Raw genomic sequence first — 22,568 nt, forward strand, 5'->3', positions numbered from 1 at the left:
ATCATGTTAGACCCGCTCGACATCCATTGCTTTCGGTCCCCTAGAGGGGTCCTCTCCAAGGTTTCTCATATTCATCATTGTCACTGGCGTCCCACTGGGTGTGAGTTTTCCTTGCCCTTATGTGGGTTCTTCCGAGGATGTCTTAATCGTAGTGGTTTGTACAGTCCTTTGAGACATTTGTGATTTAGGGCTATATAAATAAACATTGATTGATTGATTGATATCTGCGTGCCAGCCGGACACATGCATTTCCCTGCTTCTATCGTCACACGTACTAGATTGCAAGGTATACTTGGTCATCAGCCATACAGGTTACACTGAAGGTTGTGATATAAACAACTTTAACACTCTTACTAATATGCACCACACTGTGAACCCACACCAAACAAGAATGACAAACACATTCCGGGAGAACATCCTCACAGTAACACAACATAAACGCAACATAACAATTACCCAGAATCCCATGCATCCATGAGTATTCCAGGCTATATTATACACCCACCTCAACCGACGCACGGAGGGGGGCGGCAGGGTTTGGTGCTAGCGGGGTATATATGAGTCAATGAGCTAAACCAGTTCTTTAACAGGTTTGACAGTGGCTCCGACAAGCTCCTGCCCCCCCCCCCCCTCCCCCCACCTCCCACCCCCCAAAACATGCCAGCCGGGCCCCTGGCAACTTCAGAAAACCAATCCATCCCCACCTCCCCGCCTCACAACCCCCCGACACCAATGACTACCTCCCACCACTTAACACCTCCTCCCCAGAATGTTGACTCCCCCCTCCCCCAACCACCTGACCCAGAATGATGACTCCCTCCAACCCCAGGGTGCTCAAAGCCTGCGCCCCACAGCTGTGTGGTGTGCTCCAGCACATCTTCAACATGAGCCTTACACTGCAGAAAGTCCCCACACTGTGGAAAACCTCATGCGTGGTCCCCATCCCCAAATGCACGCCACCCAGCACATCAATGGACTACAGGCTGGTGGCGCTAACCTCCAGTATCATGAAGACCATGGAGAGGTTGGTCCTGGAACAACTCCGCCCTACAGTCAAGCCCCACCTGGACCCACTCCAATTCGCCTACCAGCCACAACTGGGAGTGGAGGACGCAGTCATCTACCTGCTGAAACGAGCCCACACCCACCTGGACAAGCCTGCAAGCAGTGTGAGGGTCATATTTTTTGACTTCTCCAGTGCTTTCAATACTATACGGCCTGGGCTACTGGGGGTGAAGTTGGAGAAGATGCAGGTGGAGGCCCCCTTGGTGTCCTGGGTTGTAGATTACCTGACTGACAGACCACAGTACATTCGACTGCAGGACTGTGTGTCTGACAGGCTGGTCAGCAACACCGGGGCCCCGCAGGGCAGAGTCCTCTGCCCCTTCCTCTTCACCATTTACACCACCGATTTCCACTATCAATCAGAGTCCTGCTACCTTCAAAAGTTTTCTGATGACTCTGCGATAGTGGAGTGTATTGAGGATGGTGATGATGAGGAATACAGGGCACTGGTAGAGGACTTTGTCACATGGTGTGGCAAGAACCACCTCCAGTTTAATGTGACGAAGACCAAGGAGCTGGTTGTGGACCTGGGAAGGAGGAGGAGTACTCCGCCGACCCTTGTTTCCATCAGGGGGGTCGATGTGGACATGGTTCAGGATTATAAATACCTCAAGTACACATCGACAACAAGCTGAATGGGTCAAAACACGCTGAAGCCCTTTACAAAAAGGGACAGAGCCGCCTCTACTTCCTCAGGAGGCTAGGATCCTTCAACGTCTGTACAAAGATGTTGAAGATGTTCTACGAGTCGGTGGTGGCGAGCACTTTTTTGTATGCCGTGGCTTGTTGGGGCAGCGGGCTGAGAGTGAGGGACGCTAACAGACTGGACAAGTTGGTAGAGAAGGCCAGTAACGTGGTGGGAGTGGAGCTGGACTCTGGCGGTGGTGTCAGAGAGGAGAAGTCTAGCAAAACTCCTAGCTATTATGGACAACACCTCCCACCCACTACACTCGGACCTTAGAGTTAGGTAACACGGAACGACACAGGAGATCCTTCATACCGACAGCCATCAGACTGTATAATGCATATGTTCCTTCTTCACTGCACTTAAATGTAGAATATATGTAGAATATATTTATATTATTCATATATTATATCTATTATTCATATATTATATATCCATCCATTTTCTACCGCTTACTGAAATCCAAATTTACGTTTACATTACAACAATTGACTGCAGAATTATGATATCCTTACATTTCATTGGAATTAACTCTTGTATGGTAGTGAAATATTATAATTATATATATGTCTCTCTTAAGAAGTTCCGCAGACTACGTCGCATTATCTTGTAAAGTGGTGGTATGATGTTAAACCAAGACAGATGTTAACAATGAAAAATATATTTGTAAAGTTACAGCGTTTATTGTAACTTTGTTGTAATCAATCGTTAAATCGTAGCTCTGCAATTACGGTAGTCTGCTGTGTAAAATTATTTCACAGTGAATTACTGTAAATGTTACTGTGAAAGAAATGCAAATATTATCCAGTAATTTGCTGTGAATTTATTTACTGTGTTTATTTTCCGCCAAATTGGGAGCTTTTCCCGCACTAAAATACAGCTATCTGTTACCATCTGGAAAATACACTCCCGCACTAACATTTCCTTGTACTGAGTCTTTTCAGCCTTCTGTTAAGATAGAAAAAAATTGAGTCTCGTTTCACATACATTTCCACCATGGACGCATGATCAACTGGTTTCCACCCCTTCCTTATTTTTAGTAAGTCTATCACAAGGCCACCAGTTGAATAACCCAAACCATGAAAAAGAGCGGTCCTAAAACAGAACCTTGAGGAACACCACAGATGTAACAAAGTTGAAGAAATGGCTGCATCAGAAATAAACAAGCTATTGCAATACCTTAGTTACATAAATCCACCCATTTCTACCGCCGTCTGGAATAAAGCTAATGTGTTTTATCCTACTGCAGTGATATGAGTTGAACTTTTATTTTGAAATGTCCACCACAAGCCGTCCTGTCGTAAATGAGTAGCAGCTGTTAAAAAATGTACTGGGGCAGGAAGTCCAAGGTACATAATGTGAGCTCCACAGTTTAAAAGAAGATGAAGATACTACTAAATTTACAGTCTCTTGTTTAACGAGGTAACAAGGTTGGTGATATAATTTGTGAAGTAAAATCATATTTTGTCGTGTTTTACGGAGTGTACAATGTACTGCATGATACTGCTTAGCGATGTTTCGCCCACTAGAGGGTACTGTGGCACAATAATAGGTGCAATGACGTCATGCGTCATTGCAATGTTTACATTAGGGTCAATGTAAGGAAATTTGATTTCCATCATTCCTGCATCATCCTCTATATGTCCAGATAATATGTCAGCAGAATGAAAATAATAAAATAGAATAGAGTTTTATTGTCATTATTGCAGTGAACAGGTTCAAAGAATCAAAAATGTATCAATCGAGAGCAGAATGATTGGATTTTTTATTTGTATTAAGGATCCCCAATAGCTGGTTGCCACAACAACCCAAAAGTCTTCCTGGGGTCCACAAAGTCAATACAATTACAAGTAAAAGTATATAATTATAACTACACAATACATAAACAACTAAAAATGATCAACAAGCAAACAATTAACAGTCTCAGAATATTAATTACCATATTAATGGTAAGTATAAAGAGCCTTTGTAAGATCTAGGAAACAATCGTTGGAGGAGGGTGAACAAAATTCCGCGTATTTATTTTGTATCAAAATAACGCCATTGATCAAGTGAAAATAAACGATATGGTTTGCAATGATGCAAAACGGATTGCAAATTATTGTTCTCAATTTTACAAAAAAACATACAGTAGTGTGTGAAAGTGGTGCTGTTTTGTTTATGAATGCCTTATCTGAAACTAAATCAATCAGCACAGCTGACCAAGAATTCTGTGACTGTCCAATCCGTCTCAAGGAAGTAGAGGAATCAATCAATAGCTTAAAAAATAACAAATCTCCTGAAGTGGATGGTATTATATCTGAATTCTATAAAATATTTCCAGAGGAGCTAGCTCCCTTCTTACGAGAAGTGTTTTATGAAAGTATTGATACATGTGTCCTCCCTCCAACTTTAACACAAGGCCTGATTCCCCTTATACCTAAACCAAACAAAGATTTTCTAGTCATTGATAATTGGCGTCCAATGAGCCTTCTAAACAATGACTATAAGATTGTAGTTGTTGCTATTATTATTAATTGGGGAGACACAGTCAGGATTTATGAGACGGAGGCACATATCAATTAAAATCAGGCTTGTACTTGACATACTGGATTACCCAGAGGTCATTAGTGATAAAGGCTTCCTTCTTTTCTTGGACTTCGACAAAGCTTTTGACTCGATCGAACATTGATTTTTCTTCAAGACTCTTGACCTATTTGGCTTCGGCAATTTTTTCCGCAAAACAATAAAGACTTTGTACTGCAATGGCAATAGCTCAATAAAGTTAAAAACTGGTACATCTCCAAGTTTCAAATTAAAAACGTGGGATACGGAAAGGTTGTCCTATTTCTCCAGATCTATTTTTGTTAGTCACCCAATTATCTGTTCATAAAAAACTAGTCATTTAAAGGGGCTCTCTATATTAGACAGAGAAAAAAGTATCAGGCAACTGGCTGACGACACAATATTCTTTTTGAAGGACTCTTCTCAAATTCCTCTTGCCTCGGATGTGATTTGTGTAATTCTGTTCCCCATCTAAATGTGAATAATTGTGAACTAAAGGCTATGAAGATATGTGAAATGCTGTCTATATGTAAAATTCCAATTAAGGAGACTATTAATTACCTAGGAATATGTGTTACTACAAATCTGAGTTCTAGATCGGTCTTGAACTTTACTCCAATTGTAGAAAAAAACAATAAAAGATTAAACCAATGGCTGCAGAGAGATTTACCCTCCAAAGCCGATATATCTCCAGGCTTCTTTAAATCTAAACCCAAAAATATATAAGACTATTGACAAAATACTTGTTGACATTATTTGGAAAAACAAAATTAATTATATTACGAAATCTGTTAAAATGAACAATTATATTCAAGGTGGTCTAGACGTTCTGGATTTCACTACACTAAACAACACCTTCGAGATTAATTGGATAAGACACTATGTGAAAGATCCTACCTCAATTTGGAACTTCATTTCTCATCATGTATTTTATAATCTTGGAGGCCTAAAATTGTTGATATTGTGTTACTAGAAAATTGATAGGATATCTGTTTCTCTTTCATACTTCCACAAACAAGCCCTTCTGGCATGGTCTCTTCTCTACAAGCACAATTTCTCACTATACGAAATACTTAATTTGGAACAATAAAGACATATGTTACAAGAGGAAATCTGTTTTCCTCAACAATTGGTTCAATAATGGTATTATTTTAGTGAGTCAGCTTTTCAATTAGGAAGGTAAACTTTTTAATTACAAATAATTTCTCAACCATTTTAAGGTCCCTGTGACTCCCAAACAATTTGCCATGGTCTTTGATGCCATTCCATCAGGTGTTGTTATGTTGTACAGGGCTTACTCGTTTCCTCTTTCTGCTGTTACAATTGTGAATGATCCACTTTACACTCCTGGAGGGAAACTTTGTTTTAATCAGAAACATAACAGAAAAATCTGCACCTTATTCCAAAATGTTTGTTTGTCTGTCTCCTATGTAATTGTGTAAAGTTGTGAATGACATCTGCTGGGTCAAAACTTGGTCTCTTCTTAACAGGTATTTACTTACCAACAAAGTCAAAGAGATTTCTTTCTAAATCATTCATGGTTGTTACCCTGTAAAGACTGTGGTGGGTAGATTGAAGAAGGACATTGATGTTACCTGCACCTTATGTAACATGCATCCAGGGACTGTTTACTGCCTGTTTTGGACATGGGAAAGCACTTGATCACTATGACAGGAATCTGTCTTTTCATCCTGGACAATATTCATGGAAAATGTGTGCTTTGTTTTAAAGATGTGCTATTTGGATTTATACAGTATGAAAAAACATAAAAATAAAATGAATTTTACCTATTGGCTAAGTTTTATATTCATAAATGTAAGTTTCTCAACATCTGACCTGTTTTTTGTGCCTTTAAAAAATAGTTCAAACTTGATTTCAAAATGCTTTCTATCTCTAACAACCAAAAGGCTGTGAAAACTATGATGCCATGTTCCAAATTTGGATTATTTATGGAACTTGTGTGAGCCTATGACTTTACCTTCACACACACACACACACACTTTTATATATATATATATATATATATATATTTATATATATATATATATATATATATACATTGCATTCTACTTTAGTTGCTAATGGAGATTACAACCCCGTGGCACTGTTTTGTTTAGAACTGTTTCTGTACTTGTTTTGATTTGTATTATTTATTTGCGTATATGTAAATGTTGAATATTAAAAATAAAGGTTTAAAAAAAAGAGCTTTAAGTGGCTGCTGTGCTTAACCAATTATGTGTTTAATCGGAGGTTTAATCGGACCTGTTTCTATTCTCAGTTCTATTTCGAAAGTAATGGAGGAAATAGTTTATGAACAGGTTGATAGATACCTTGCTACTAATAAACTAATGTACAAATTCCAATCCGGCTTCAGAACTAACCACTCCACTGACACATGCCTTCTCTATCTGACCGACCACATCAAACATGAGGTGGACGCGGGAAAATACTGCGGCATGGTCATGCTGGACATTCAGAAGGCCTTTGACACCGTTAACCACGCTATACTGTTGGATAAGCTCCGAGCAATCGGATTCGACGAAACCTCATCGAGCTGGATGCAATCTTACTTGGAGGGGAGGAAACAGGTGGTAGAGGTGAACGGCACCATGTCCCCTCCCCTCTCTGTAAGCTGTAGAGTCCCCCAAGGCAGTATACTAGGACATTTCCTGTTCCTAATATACGTAAATGACATGCCATCAGCATGCCACTATGAATTGTTCCTGTTTGCGGATGACTCGGCCCTGCTGGTATCCGGCAAGGACAAGTCACAGGTGGAACAAATCCTCAGTGCTGAACTCCTTAATATTTGCACCTGGCTCGCTGACAACAAGCTATCCATACACTTGGGTAAAACGGAATCCATCCTATTTGGGTCCCATATCAAACTTAAGAAGGTCAGTGACTTCACTATAAATGTGGGTGACATTGTTATCTCCAGGAAGGATGAGATCACCTACCTAGGTTCCATTCTAGAGGCTAATCTTTCCTGTGATAAAATGGCAACCAAGGTGATCAAAAAGGTCAACCAAAGAACGAGATTCCTCTACAGAATATCCTCTCTGGTCAACAAAAGCACCTTGAGGATTCTAGCGGGAACTCTCATTCAACCCTTCTTCGATTACGCTTGCACCTCCTGGTACCCCAGCACCTCCAAAACCCTCAAATCTAGACTCCAAACATCCCAGAATAAGCTAGTCCGGTTACTTTTAGACCTCCACCCCAGATCACACCTCAATCCAACCCACTTCTCCAAAGTGGGCTGGCTCAGTGGTGGAAGACAGAGTAAAACAACTTGCACTGAGCCTAGTCTATAAAATCCGCTACACCTCCATGATACCGAAGTACATGTCCAACTACTTCCTTAACGTAAATGACCACCATAACCACAACACCAGGGGGAGCTCTACAAACCACGTTAAACCCAGATTCCGATCTAACAAAGGTCTTAACTCATTCTCTTTCTATGCCACATTAATGTGGAATGCACTCCCAACAGGTATAAAAGTAAGTGCATCTCTATATTCCTTCAAAACCGCTCTAAAACAACACCTCCAGGCAACTTCAACACTTTACTAATACCCTCCTCCATTCACATCCCATCTCCCCGGATTATAAACAACTCAAATGTACTTCTAATGTATATACTTGTTCTTATGTTATCTGAACTCACTATGTTCTCTGTTCGCTGTACATATCCTACTAAGTAAGACCTACACTGTTTCAATGTCCACATTTCTCTGTTGATGCAATTGTTGATGACTGAAGTTCTGATATCAACCAAAGCTCCTGTTTGTGTGTATGAATAATAAGACTCGAGACACCAGTGCATATTCTAGTAAGGCTGTATTCAACTGGCGCCAGAACATCACACACGCCCACTTCCTTCATGCTGCTGGGACGTACCATTTCACAAGGGGTGTTGTGACAACACAAACCCAATAACATCTCCCCTTTTATAGATGCCAACTTTTACATTGTTGAAAACCTTAGTGCAAACACAGTGAAAACCATTGTTCTTTTTTTTTTTTTTTATTCTTGTGTGTGTGTATGTTAACAATCTTTACAAAACAGTACCAGGTATACTTTAACCAACACAATTCAAGAGTTCAGACGTGCCTAAAGATTAAGTCTGTCAGGCACTTTCACCAACCTGCCACTTGCCGTCCTGTGCCCGGCTGGCGAAAGTAGTGGTGGTGGTGATGTTGATGGAGGTGGTCCAGCCATAGGCTGGTGCTGGTCACTCTGCCTGAGTGGCCTGACGGCCTGGACACCTGTGTCAGTGTCCATTACTCTGCTGGGTGTACCGCTGGGTTGCCCATCAGGTGGGCAGCTATGCTGTACACAGTTTTGCTCAGGGTGGCGCTCGGCCACGACCCTCTGGTCGCAAATCCACGCGGTTACGCCGATAGAATGTCCCCTCAACATCCACTAGGTACGATCTGGGGCCCACCTGTTGTAGACAAACTCCTCTTCGCCACCTGCCCGTCCTGTCCCCAGGCAGGGGCTTCATCCTTATGTCCTGTCCAATACACAGCTCAGGTAGGTCCCTGGCCGATTTGTCGTACCAGAGTTTGGCTGCCTGGTGTTTTATCCGCAGCCTGTCTGGGACCCCAGTGACCACACGCGGCTCCAAAATCATGTCAGCGACTGGGAGTGGAGTCCTCAGCCTACGAGACATCAGCCTCTGTGCGGGGCTGCTGAGCATGCCCTCCGTGGGCGTGTTCCTCCACTGTAAAATGGCCAGCCATGGGTCATTACCTGCGCTGGCTGCCTTCTTGCATAGAGCCTTTACTATCTTCACGGCCGATTCGGCCTTTCCATTTGATTTTGGGTGCCTGGGGGAGGACTTGACATGGTCAAAGTCCCACTCTTTTGCGAATCTCCTGAAGGTCTCACAGTCAAACTGAGACCCACAATCTGTTATCACGCGATCCGGTTGTCCATGACGTGAAAACTGAGCCTTGCACCTCAGCACTGTGGTCTCCGCTGAAAGTTCTGGAAGCAGCTCTATTTCCCAGAAATCAGAGTAATGGTCAACAATAATCAGAAAGTCTTTGCCCGCTTGTTTGAACAGATCCATGCTGAGGATCTGCCAAGGTCGTGTAGGAAGTGCATGGGACATCATTGTCTCCCGCTGCTGCTCATGTGAATATTCATTGCACGCTGAGCACTGGCTTACATAGTCCTTGATTTCACTGTGCATGTTGGGCCAGAACAGCGTGTCCCTGGCTTGTCTGTAGCAGGCATCTCCTCCTACATGGCTGGCATGGATGCGTTTCAACATCTCTGCACGCAACGATTTTGGTATTATGACTCTCTGGCTTCTGAATAGTACCCCATCCTGTGCACTGATCTCGTCCCGGATTGACCAGTATTCTCTTATCGCCAGAGGAGCATCCTCTCGGCGATCTGGCCATCCCTTGATCACCACCTCTTTCAATAACTGAAGGTTCCCATCGCCTTCTGTGTGCAGTCTTATCTGGTTTAGCCGCTGGCTGGTGACATTCAGGTAATCAGCCTGGTTTATTAACTCAGTGGCCTCTTGCTCCCTCTGCAGGCAACAGATAAACTGCTTTGTATATTTAGCGTCAGTCCCCTGTGTTGGAGCAGTGGCCCTGCTCAGTGTGTCACTAATATGCATATCAGGTCCTGGCCTGTACACTACCTTGAGATTGTAGGCCTGAAGAGTGAGCAGCATGCTCTGAAGCCTTTTGGGTGCTGTTAGGAGGGGTTTTGTGAAAATTGAAATGAGCGGCTTGTGGTCGGTTTCTGCTATTATCTCTGCTCGCCCATACAAATAGTAATGAAAACGCTGGCACGAAAACACGATACTCAGACACTCTTTCTCTATTTGTGCATAATTCTGTTCAGTTTGGGTTAGCGCCCGCGACGCGTACCCCACAGGCTGACCCTCCTGCATCAGGCAGCAGCCCAGTCCTTTCTGACTCGCATCGCTCTGGATGACGACTGGCTTTGTCACGTCGTAGTATCTCAGAATCGGGGCCGTTGTGACCAGTCGCTTGACCTCCTCGACTGCAGCGTCGTGTTTGGGCAGCCAGTGCCATGGGACCTCTTTGTCCAACAACCTCCGTAGTGGCTCGCATACCTCAGAGAGGCGTGGCATGAACCTTGCAAGGTATGTCACAAACCCGATGAACCGTTGTACGGCCTTGGCATCTTCGGGGTGAGGCATGTCCCGGACCGCCCTACTTTTCTCAGGGTCCACTCCGAGCCCCTCTGCCGAGAGAATGTGTCCGTGAAACTTGACCTCTCTGACCCTGAATTGCAGTTTTTTTAAACTCAACCTCAGCTTAACCTCCCTGCACCTCTGCATGAGCGCTAACAGTTTTGTGTCGTGGTCATGTATGGCCTCCTCATCTGTCTCCCCACAACCAACCACCAGTATGTCATCTGCTATTGGCTCTACCCCGCTTAAACCTGCAAGTAGCTCATGCTGCTTTCGCTGATAGATTTCTGGGGCCACAGACACCCCAAATGGCAGCTTTAACCAGCGCTTCCTGCCCCACGGCGTCCAGAACGTGGTGGTGTAACTGCTTTCCTCGTCTAGCTTACACTGTAAAAAAGCATCTCGTGCATCAACAAGTGTGAATATGCGAGCCCTGGGAAGCTTGTGTAACACATCTTCAAGTGTCGGCATTATGTAGTGAGACCTCCTTAGGGCTTGATTTAATGACTTAGGGTCTATGCAAATCCTTAACTTCTCTGGCTGTTTTATAATTACCATGTTGCTAATCCATTCAGTAGGCTCTGTCACTGAGATTAAATGGCCCTCTTTTTCATATTTGTCTAGCTGAGCCTTGACTGCATCTCTGAGAGCTACTGGGACGTTACGTGGAGAAGCCTGCACTGGGGCCACGTCAGTATGTAGCTCAAAATGAACATCCCCTGGGAGGGACTCAACTGGCTCGTTAAAAACATCATGATAAGTCAGCACAAGGTGCTGCCTGGTTAGTGGCTCTAAATTGCTATGCCCTACCATAAGCAGCTCCTCTGGAATGGTGAAGTGCATTAAACCTAAACGCTCACTTGTTTCACCTGACAATAGGGGTCTCTGCCCGCTTCTTACTATCTCAAATTGTAGCTTGTGTGCTTTTCCCCTCACTAGACACTTTGTTTGGAATATGCCTATTGAGTGCATCGATTGGCCCGAATACAGTACTAATTTGGTCTGACTTGGTAGTAATTTGGCTTCTGGAGCAAGTCTTCTCATGTCTTTTATGCTCATAACATCACAGGTAGCACCTGAATCTAACTGACACCTCTGAGACCCTCTATTCATTTTTATGTTGGCAAACCATTTCTTCCCCCGACCCTGAATCGCCCCTATGCACTCTGCTGTGTATATGTGAGCGTCTGTGTCAGACCTGTCCATGTCCTCATGTACCTCCATGTCAGCTGCATGTAGCTGTCGTGTAGCTTGGCCCCTCTTCATACACACCTTGGCAAAATGATTTGCTGTTCCACAGTGGCGACAGTTTTTTCCAAATGCAGGACACATGTCGCGTCCACGCCTGTGCATGTTCCCGCAGAATTTGCACGTGCTGTTTTCACTTGTGCCTGGAGTCTGATTCTGGAACCTGTCCGAGCGTTCCAGCCTGGGTGGGACTCGCGGCCGCCGGCCATCCGTTGCATGCACTGTCTCTAGTGTCCTGTCCTGTGTGATTGTTTTTATCCTCTTGTCTGTCATCTCAGCAGCTCTGCATATTTCTATGGCTGATGCTAGTGTGAGATCCTTCTGTCGGAGTAGACGGCGGCGCACGCTTTCATCACTCACCCCCAGCACCAGTCTGTCTCTTATCAGATCCTCTCTGAGTTGTCCATACTCACAGGAAGCAGCCTTCTCCCTCAACTTTGTTACAAATGCATCAATGGGCTCCCCTTCATCTTGCTTGCAGGTGCCAAAAACGTACCTCTCAAATATGACGTTTCTAGCTGGCTTGAAATATCCCTCCAAGGCATCGAGAATAACTGTCACGTCCTTTCCTTGTTCCGGTGTTAGTCCCAAGTTGTGTTTGTATATGTGACGACATTCCCCGCCCATCACTCGTCGTAAGGTGGCTGCTTGTACCTCTTTTGCTTTGTTTTGCAAACCTGTAGCAGGTACAAAGTCTTCGAATTCTGCTCTGAAGTTTTCCCAGTTACTTGCAAGATCGCCACTTATCTTCATCTCCTCCGGTGGCGGGATGTTTGTAGCCATGTTGATGTTGTTAGCAGAGCTTGTTGCTAACGTCGTTCCACTCTTTTCTTTTCTTCCTCGTCTTCACAGGTCCCTCTCTGAAACACGGTACTCTTCCACCAGACTTTGTGTGGTACTAGTCACTTCTGACACCATGTTTGTGTGTATGAATAATAAGACTCGAGACACCAGTGCATATTCTAGTAAGGCTGTATTCAACTGGCGCCAGAACATCACACACGCCCACTTCCGTCATGCTGCTGGGACGTACCATTTCACAAGGGGTGTTGTGACAACACAAACCCTATAACAGCTCCTCATCCCACCCCCCGGATTGTAAATAATGTAAATAATTCAATGTACATACTATGATGATTAACTTGTGTGATGACTGTATTATGTTGATAGTATATATTTGTACCATGAATTGATTAACGTGGACCCCGACCCCGACAAGTTGAAAAACTTATTCGGGTGTTACCATTTAGTGGTCAATTGTACGGAATATGTACTGAACTGTGCAATCTACTAATAAAAGTATCAATCAATCAATCAATCAAAGGTCACTCCCATGTTACAAGAAGACACGGGAAAGGGGCGTGGCAGGCAGGGTTGCCAAATTGTAACCAATAGACCCTTTTACACCAACGTAAGAGCGCATATTCAGGTCCCGAAAGTGAAGCAACACTACTTTTTACACATAGACAAGGAAATGTAGGCTTAAAAAAAAATTTCAGAAAAATATCATGGAGATGACAGGTTGTTGGTTTATTTACTGTTGGGATGGAAAAACATGGCAACGAAGGTAAGGAGAAGCTCAGCCATCGATGACGTCACACAGTGTCAAAATTGACAGCGACGGAAGTGACGACACTTTAGCGCATGCGCGGTCTGATAGAGTTGACAGGTGGATAGTGGAGCAAGTAGGAGCGACAAGACAAGCTGACGGTTAAGTTTAAAGCCATAAAAAGAGAAATCATGACTGTCTGTAAGTATTTCATGCAAGGACGTTGTCAATATGGTGTTAAATGCTGGAACGAGCACCCGGTTGGAGGAGGAGGAAGAGGCTATAACCGCTCTACCTCTCAACAGCACTCCAGAGGAGATACAGGTAAGATATGTTATGTATATATAGTTGTATTTTAAAACAAATAGTTGGGCGCTCTTAGGGTCAGTGTATAGTTTGGTAATTGATATTTTCGTTTAATGAATGGGAATTTTTAAGAACAAAAAAACAATTTGTTTATTTCAATGTAATTTTGTAATATGTAAATGTTCAATTGAACAACGTAGCTTTCTTTTTGTTCGTGTCGAAAAACAATAAGTAGATCCAAAGACAGATTGATTATCACTTTATAGTTCATATGGCACAAATAAAAATCATCAGTTACTAAACTATTATAACGTAATTAACGGACGTCTTTTTCAAATTCGGGAACCGGAAGTTGCTGTTTAAATACACGACAGCTGATTGGCCTATAGGGGGGAAGAAAACGTATTATCCGTTTGTGCATGCGCTGAAAGTCAGCAACTTCCGTTTTACAGATTTAACTTTTTACAAAGTTTTGCAAATGTATCAACTAAACTCAAATAATCGACAACTACTCCTTTAAAATAACGGGTTGTTATCCATCCAAATCGTACATTACTAATTGCCTAAATATTAGGTAGAAAACCATTATGACAGAAAGTGGTCAGGATGCCACCCGAACGCCTCCCGAGGGAGGTGTTTAGGGCACGTCCAACCGGTAAGAGGCCACGGGGAAGACCCAGGACACGTTGGGAAGACTGTCTCCCGGCTGGCCTGGGAGCGCCTCGGGATCCCCCGGGAAGAGCTAGACGAAGTGGCTGGGGAAAGGGAAGTCTGGGTTTCCCTGCTTAGGCTGTTTCCCCCGCGACCCGACCTCGGATAAGCGGAAGAAGATGGATGGATGGTTTAAGTATACTTTTAGCAGGATAGAATGCAGCTGAGATAGCCTCCATCAATCCCCGCCCGTGACCCCGAATGGGACAAGCGGTATAAAATGGATGGATGGATAGAATGAATGTGTCTCAACTGCATGTTAAGACCAAAGAAAATTTTATAAACTGGGTTTGCAATATTTTTCCTCAAAAAAGTTTAAAGAGGAATGTTTGATGTGAAGTAATTAACGCCTTATTCATTCATAACAACATTGCTTTTGGTTCATTATAGTTTTTTGAATATTGACAGTTTATTAGAAAAAGGTCTGTTTAAATGTATCCTAAAAAGTCCACTCATGAAAGTGTTAAGTCACACATATATATATATATTACTTTCCGTGCTTGAATATCAAAATCAACTCATATAATTCATTATATATATATATTTTTTTTTTGCCGTTGTTGTCAAATCTGTCGCAGGCTGTAAAAAAAAGTAAGCTGCGGACCGCAAATGGCTTTTGGGCCACACTTAAGATGCCTCTGCTCTAAAGTATTTGAATATATTCTTTAGTTTCAAAAATACATTACCACTGACAATCAATTTGGTTTTAAAACGACTAACCAGTTAAAAGGATTTAAACTTGTATTTGTCAAAACTGTAGAATTGTTTATCATTGTTCTGTATTTTGAAAATAATAACATTATCATAAAGAAATAAACTGACAAAAAATTGAATGGACTCATAAATGTAAACATAAATTGTACTTAAATAAATATAAAATATTAAAATAGGGCGGTTAAAAAAATTGTGTCCAGAAGGTCTGCTGGGGAGAGGTCCAGTGTCTTCAGCGATGGTGGGGGCGGGGGTCCAATGCATCTCTGACTTCACAGCGATCAAATGTATCACTGATTCATGTATTGTTTTACCTGCGCTTCACTCGGGTGATATCATTGACAGCTTCACCTGTTGGGACGTACACACAGCGTGGAAATCAAATGAAGGCCCACCCTAGCAGGCCAGTTGCCACGCTAATGTGGGGAACGCCAAGGCTCGCTGTTCGCTCGCTCTGTCCACTGCCGTCATGTTATTCTCATGAGCAAATTGCAAAACACCTTGGCCTCACGGGCGTCTCTGACGGGCTTTTTACACTTTTCAGACGCCGCTGAAATGAGAATGGCCAGTGGCTTTTCATCCGGCAGCTTCTTTGCCGGTGGAAGCGTCTTCATGGACTTTTGAGGCATGAAGGCTGGTGGATTTTCGGGGTGGCTGGTGAGGTATACACATATGAATCCAGTGTTGTTATTGTTATTCTTCCCAGCAGAGTGTTAGCAGGGCATTTGTGCGGGCGGCATGCAGGATATCTTATTTTGAAAGGAGCAACAAAGTCCTGCATGACCAATGAAAGCCATGTTTAACACTCTGTCTGCTGCGTTTAAATGGGCGCTACACTTAATTTACGTTCCGTAACCTGTACAATAACTAAGCTGTATAGCCATTGTTATTGTAAGAGCGAATACTGGTATTTTTTTGGCATAGTAACACATCGCATTGTTCACAGAGACACTCACACTGCTATGGCATTAACAAGAGGCAAGCTAGCTTCTGCGTCAGCAGCTGAATTGCTTTTGAGTTTATAATGCACAACACAATGTGATAGGACACATACAGGTTGTTTTTCTGATGATTTTCATATTGGTTATATGACAACTAAAATTAAAAGTTTTTTTTTTTTTTTTAATCTAGTTATTTGTTTTTTATTTTAATTTTTATATATCAAATTTAATGACCAAAAGACATGCTAATTAAGTAAAGTTAATTGTATTTCTATAGCTGCCATTTCAGAATCAGCATTATTGGCCACAAGCAATTTGACTTGGTAGACTGCTCTCTGCGTTTAATGGAACAATTGGTATTAACAGTTAACGGAAATATAGTCAATGACTTAAATAACTAACATGTGAGAGGCTAATAATTAACAAAATAAGTTATCTTAAGGCACTCTATACATACAACAGGTCCAGAACTCGTCTCCTCGTACATAAAAAGAACCAACTAAAGCATTTAGGCTGCGTTCACACCGGGTTCAATGTCCCATTTACATTTTTTTGGGTCAAATCCAGTCCTTTTTAGTGGCTGTTCATATTACAAAAAAATGTGATTTTTAATGTGAATGCAAACTGACCCTCTTGCAGACATGAGGTAGCGAGCACTTCAGTGTTTACAGAAGTAAAATTGGCTTCAGCTCTAGTCGGTCTCAGTACTGGCACATTTGTGACAGTTTCAAGGGTTTTTTGTGATCAAATTCAACGTGTTCTGAATCAAAATTATTGCACATGTGAGAATAAGGAAGAAGAGAAGTATTTTGGCTCCCGCAGTTCTACGGGATAATTTGCTTCAATGTCTGCTTGAAGACCTGATACAGGTCACATATGGGTAAAAACTCGGAATTGACCTGCAGAGTGAACAAGACCAAGACGGAGGTGAGGGAAAACTCCCTAAAACAGAACCCAGGCTGTCTCAACTGTTTTGATAAAAATGCTCCAATGTCACTTCTGTGTGTGTTTCAGGGCATAGAAACAAGGTTCCGGTGAATCCCTCTCACCAAAAAGGAGGACATAGCCAGCAAGTGTCCTCCTGTGTGAGTAATCAGTGTGGTGGGAGAGGACACAGCTTGAAGAGCTCCGAATTTAGCGTCTCTTCTCAAAACAGTGTTTCGACAGTGGGCATTAACCGCGGAGACGATGAACGGGGTGGAAGAGGAGGAGAAGGAGACAGAGGACCAGCACCGGGTGAAGAAGATGAAGAGCAAAAACTGTGAGTTGTCTTTTTCCTTAACTATGAATCATGCAACAATGACGTAAAAGCACAAATTGCCCTCTGATGTCGTCCCCTAAAAATGTTAACATCCTTGTCCTTCTCAGGGAGATCATTCAGACTCAGAGTGACATGATGGTTTGGGAGAGCTCAGGCCAGTCAAGCTTTTCATGTTCTAGCGGCTCCAAGGCACCGTTTTCTGGTCGGTATCAAACACACGTGACATTTGTTTTCGTATTACATCAGCAGACCAACATGATGTCTCTCCCCTCTCACCCCACCACTGTAGGGTTTGCAGACATATCTCCAGAAGAGCAGAGGTTTGAATATTACTCCACCGAGAGTTACGTAAGTGTAGCGTTGAAAGTTGGAATCTTGAATTGGTGTGAAAAGTGTTTAATGCTTGGTCCTGGTCTTCTTCTTTAGCTCGATCGCATCAGCTGGCTGCTCATTCAGTGGGGAGACCGAATGAATCAATCTACTCGTGCAGCTTTGGTGAGGCACACACAGTCACTCATATTGAATATTTATACTAGGGCTGTTTTCCTCTCAACATTTTCATAGTCAAATCTGATTTGATAGATTTTGCCCATTGTCCAAGGTCATGTGGGATGTTTTTATTTATTTATTCATTTATTTAATGGGAACAAATCTAAGATATATAATAGTGTACACTGACTAGTCACTAGGTGTGACTAATGTCGCATAGATGTTTTCTAGCACATATATGTGAATATTTCAAAGTTAATAAAAGGTACATGTGAAAGGAATACCGTACTATATGAAAATGAACAATATAAAGATCTAATTTGCAATTTTTTCCACCTCACAAAAAGGCTTAACTGCAGTGTGTGAAGTCCTCGGCTTTGACGCAGCACCGAGTGGACATCAAACTTGAGGATGTAAAAGTTTTAAAAAAGTTTCCATACGTGAACCTGCAAAAGGATCATTACCATTTTTAAGAGCACAGTTAAGCCTGTGGGGCTAAGCGGTAGATTGAATATAATAAAAGGTGGCCGAAACACGGCCAGCTGATTTTAGAGACGTGACGTCACACCAGGAAGCAAGTAAAAACCGAGGTTAAGATTTATCTCTTACTTTCTGAATACTATTTGTCCGCACAGAATAATATTATTGTAATATTTAAAGAAGACATGATGAAAACAATCAATGTTTCCTCCCAACACACCTGCTGCATTGCGAGGCACGCGCAGGAATTAACTTAGTTTAAAAGCAGACGATTCAACTGCAAGGTTAATTGTCAAATCAGATTACTCCCACTCGAATATTAAACTATTTGAAGACAGCCCTAATTAATACATGTATTTATTTTTGATGCAGTACCTAATTGTTGGATCATTTCACAGATTGCAGAACTAAGATATCCAGCACCTCGGACCTCGTCAAGTGGCTTTGGGTCAGCACCTGCTGGATGGGGGTCCTCTTCCCTTGATGTTGGCAATAAAGGTAAGAGTTTACTTTTTCTAAGGGTCAGTTTCAGAAATCTTCTGAATGCATTCTTCAGGGTTTCTGCGGTTCATTAAAAAGTAAACCTAGGCCAAAAAAGTAAATTTATTGAACGATAAAATGAACTTTTTAGCATCTATAAATTCCGAGGTCTGTTATTTTCTTCGTTTCTGTCTTTCAAAATGGATACTAGCTGTCCCACTTTGTACATCGCTCTCAGCACCTGAGCGTGCTTATTTGACAGCAGAATGAATTCAGTGAACCGAGTAAGCTTTTTGTCAGTCATCAACAATCTTTGTGTCGGTGTGAGCAGGCAGAGCTGCTAGCTTACAGACAGAATACACGGACATTGCCTCGCCAGTGAGAAGCACTGCTAAGTCAGAACATTTAGGGGGAAAAAGATGATTGTAAAGGCAAACATCTGTGTGTGGGAATATTTCATCTTCAAACTGCTTCAACACAGATGAATGAGCAAGTATGTCGTGATGGCATTGGAAATTAAAAAAAGACAACAAAAACACCCGATCCAGTTTTTTACCAATTGAGGAAAAACTGCACTTCAAGATGTTCAGTATTGAGGTGCAATTTTTGATAACATAAATTAACAGTGTATTTTATTGTTTTGTTTATTTACTTATTTAAGATAATTGAGTTATTGGACTTCCAATTAGACTGGTAGAAAGAAATACTAAAGTATGAAAAATGTTTGTTGCATTTAAAAGGGTTACTTGCATTATCATCAATCAAATATTACTTTAGTGCTTAATTTGGCCACAGTTAATGTCAACATTTCAACATATGTCAAATTCTTAGAAATGTGTTGATACAAGTTTAAACTTTGGGCTGGATACTATCGTAATACAACATAGTTAACAGGCAAGGTTGATATTTAGAGCTTTCATGTTTATACAAGTGTTAAAAAAAAAAGTTAACCACTACTAATAATATAAAGTCTAAACATCAACTTTGATTATGACAGTACATTAAATATGCTAAAACCAGTCCAAAGTAGGTCAATAAATGAGTGTAATATCTATTATTGCATGTTAGAAAACAGTCCTTGCATAATCGCGCAAATTCAGGCATTTTCTTGGAAATATGCAGGACCTCGCAACTTCGTCCAATGCCCAAAGCCTACCAGTACATTTTGGCCAATCTGCGTCATTTTCGGCAATCGAATTTGCCGCTGATCTCAAAGGCGCACATCAACTGTCTAATCAAAACTGGTTGTTTCTTGTGTAGACAACAGAAACGTGTAACAATATATTAAGTATTTATTGCTTAAACAGCACAGTTTTTGTCTTCCTGTGTCTAGCTCAGACTTACTTCCAAACACCGTCTACAGCACCAAGCCTTCTGGATAACACACCACGAGTTTACATGTATTAATATATTTATTTAACCTTTATTCATCCAGATTAAGTTAATTAAAATTACCATGGATATAGATCACTACCAACAGTTAACTAGAGCTCTTAAAGGGGAACTTCACTTTTTTGGGGTGCATTTTGCCTGTCGTACACAATCATTATGAGGGACATGAACACAGTTGTTTTTTTTTAGGGTATTAAAGATAAAAAATAGCTCATGGGAATCATCGTTGTAGCCTTCAAAGCCCTCTAAAACAACTTCAAAACACTCCAACATTTTAATAAACAAACTGCAAGTAAATGTAGATAATGTAGTAACAGACACGTTCATAACAGTATGTAATATGTACAATGTCAGAAAGTGTTTTAGTCTTATCTTATTCTGACGCAGTTTTGAGATGTAAGATTTCCTGTGCTCTTAATTTGGCGATCTAGTCTGAGACGTCATTTCCTGTTTGTAGCGTTTCTGCGTAGTATGGGCTGTTGGGTGATTGTGTAAACAGCATTGTGTGCGTTCCTGACTAAAATGTAAGTGTAAGTCGAATATAGCACGGTTATTAATGCTAAAATGCCCATAATGTGTCAGATGTATCTTTAACCGAGTGTTTGTTTGCAACAATGTTTCTGCTTGACGATATAATTCGCCAGCTCAACTTTCGCCCTGTTAATACTTCTTATTACACAGTAGTTACTCTATTCTACTACTAGATGGTGAAGCAGACCACATTTAAAGCACTGTCTAAATCAACAGTGCTTATTTTTTGCATTCATCTCTAATGGACTTCATCTCAATGTAAATTTCTTTGTATATTCGGTTTATAAGACATTGTAGGGTATATTATATTAGATATAATATTATACATGTCCTGTTACATTATTGCATATTATATTGCCTAAATGTATCCTAATCATTCTTTGTATGTGTTCCTTTTAGATCACACACACACACACCCATACACACCTAAATCACAATTGTTCAACTTCAACATTAAAGAGTGCCTGAAAGCTTCTCTGTGGCATACTCTCTGACCGGAGTCCTTGTCCTAAGATGATATCAGACCAGCATTTCACATCCAGAGTAACCTACTCTATCACATACAGTGTTTACCATATTTTGGCCATTTTAATCATTGCCGGACTAATTTCTAGCCAGCAAGAACGAGACGATTTTGACACGTTAGAATGCAAAAAAACATTTGTCTTCTTATCTTTCATGCTCGTGAACGATAGGCAAAATTCCCCCCAAAAAGTTCAGTTACACTTTAATGTGCAGAACATATAAAAATTACCAAAAAAAAGCCTGCAAAATCCTGAAAAACGGAATAAAAATATATTACATTCATTTTAAAACTATAGGCCAGTAATGCGAGCTAAAAAATGGCCCTGGTGCAGCTCTTAGTCAGATGTTTGGTGAGCTCATCGTCTGTGGATGTAAAATTTTTCTGATTTTGGAGGCTTTTTAGCGGTAGATGTGTAACGTACAAACATGTCATTCCTCATCTTGCTCTTCTTTAGGGTTTGAGGCCGAACCACCAGCCCAAGCAACTAATATCAGTTTAGCTTCTCCAGCGAGTGGATTAGGCTCTCCAGTGGCCCCAACATCTCCTCCAGGTTTCAGCAGTGCCATCCCAGCTGTGACACAACCGCCCTCTGGGTCTGACGCCACCCAGTCTACAAGTTCTGATGCACCTCCGGGCTACCCTTCCCCCCGCTCGTCCGGCGAAAAACTTGCGTCTCCATCTTCAGGGACAGGTTCCCCCTCCACAGGCGAGACCAACAAAGCGATGGAGAAGTCCGGCGCACCTGCAGGAAATTTGCCAGGACAGGTGCGTGCGGTGGAAACCTCAGGCGGTCTTTACTCCCTTGAGAGCGAGCTAACCCAGGAGGAGCTGGATCAGTTCAAAGCACAAAGGTTCACATTGGGTCTGATTCCTCTGAAGCCGCCTTCTGCTGCAATGCTTGCCATTTAATGCTTACATTTATTTATTTATTTTTCATGAACAGTTTTTATTCATTCAAATTGATGCACATATAGAAATATTTATAACAAACCCCTCACTCCCCACACTCCAAACAGTCCTTGGACAAATTAAATCAATGCACATAAAATAAAATAAAAAGTGAATGAAAAAAACTACATGAGTGTTCAAGCTTCTTATAGACAATGCTGGCTAAGTACACTAAATGTACACACATTATTACACGTCTTGAAAGGAGTAACTTGGTTACCAAACAGACAGAGTTGCTACTTAGTCATCAGAAAGTGGCTTCAGCTTATTGAAGTGGGAGATAAAGGGGCGCCACCTTGATTGGAACTTGTTTAAAGACCCTCTTAGATTGTATTTAATTTTTAAAGTTTGATGACGAGCATAATATCTTTCAGCCAACAACGATGAGAGGGGAGACTTGGGAGACTTCCATTCAAAAAGTATTCTTCTCCGAGCTTGGAGAGATGAGAATGCAATAACATCTGCTCGCGGTCTTGAGTAGGCAGAAGGCACCATGCAGACTTTATTCTAT

At 41.8% G+C, this 22,568-nt stretch overlaps 1 protein-coding gene across 1 annotated transcript; it reads left to right on the plus strand.

Moving 5' to 3' along the window:
* Positions 1-13,380: 13,380 nt before the first annotated feature.
* Positions 13,381-22,186, plus strand: LOC133540254 (nucleoporin NUP42-like). Its single transcript, XM_061882846.1, has 9 exons — positions 13,381-13,605; positions 15,355-15,555; positions 16,993-17,035; positions 17,107-17,211; positions 17,319-17,413; positions 17,501-17,559; positions 17,638-17,706; positions 18,579-18,678; positions 21,564-22,186. The coding sequence occupies exons 1-9, from the start codon at positions 13,473-13,475 to the stop codon at positions 22,016-22,018; spliced, it is 1,260 nt and encodes a 419-aa protein (XP_061738830.1). The 5' UTR covers positions 13,381-13,472; the 3' UTR covers positions 22,019-22,186.
* Positions 22,187-22,568: the final 382 nt, after the last annotated feature.

This window comes from Nerophis ophidion, linkage group LG21, assembly GCF_033978795.1.
Source record: "Nerophis ophidion isolate RoL-2023_Sa linkage group LG21, RoL_Noph_v1.0, whole genome shotgun sequence".
Taxonomy (NCBI): domain Eukaryota; kingdom Metazoa; phylum Chordata; class Actinopteri; order Syngnathiformes; family Syngnathidae; genus Nerophis; species Nerophis ophidion.

What these genes read in the sequence shown, in the direction of transcription:
- LOC133540254 (XM_061882846.1), top strand. Translation starts at nt 13,473, where the DNA reads ATGACTGTCTGTAAGTATTTCATGCAAGGACGTTGTCAATATGGTGTT. An exon ending in CTCCAAGGCACCGTTTTCTG is followed by an intron (nt 17,414 to 17,500) that starts GTCGGTATCAAA and finishes CCACCACTGTAG; the next exon opens with GGTTTGCAGACATATCTCCA. An exon ending in AATCTACTCGTGCAGCTTTG is followed by an intron (nt 17,707 to 18,578) that starts GTGAGGCACACA and finishes ATCATTTCACAG; the next exon opens with ATTGCAGAACTAAGATATCC.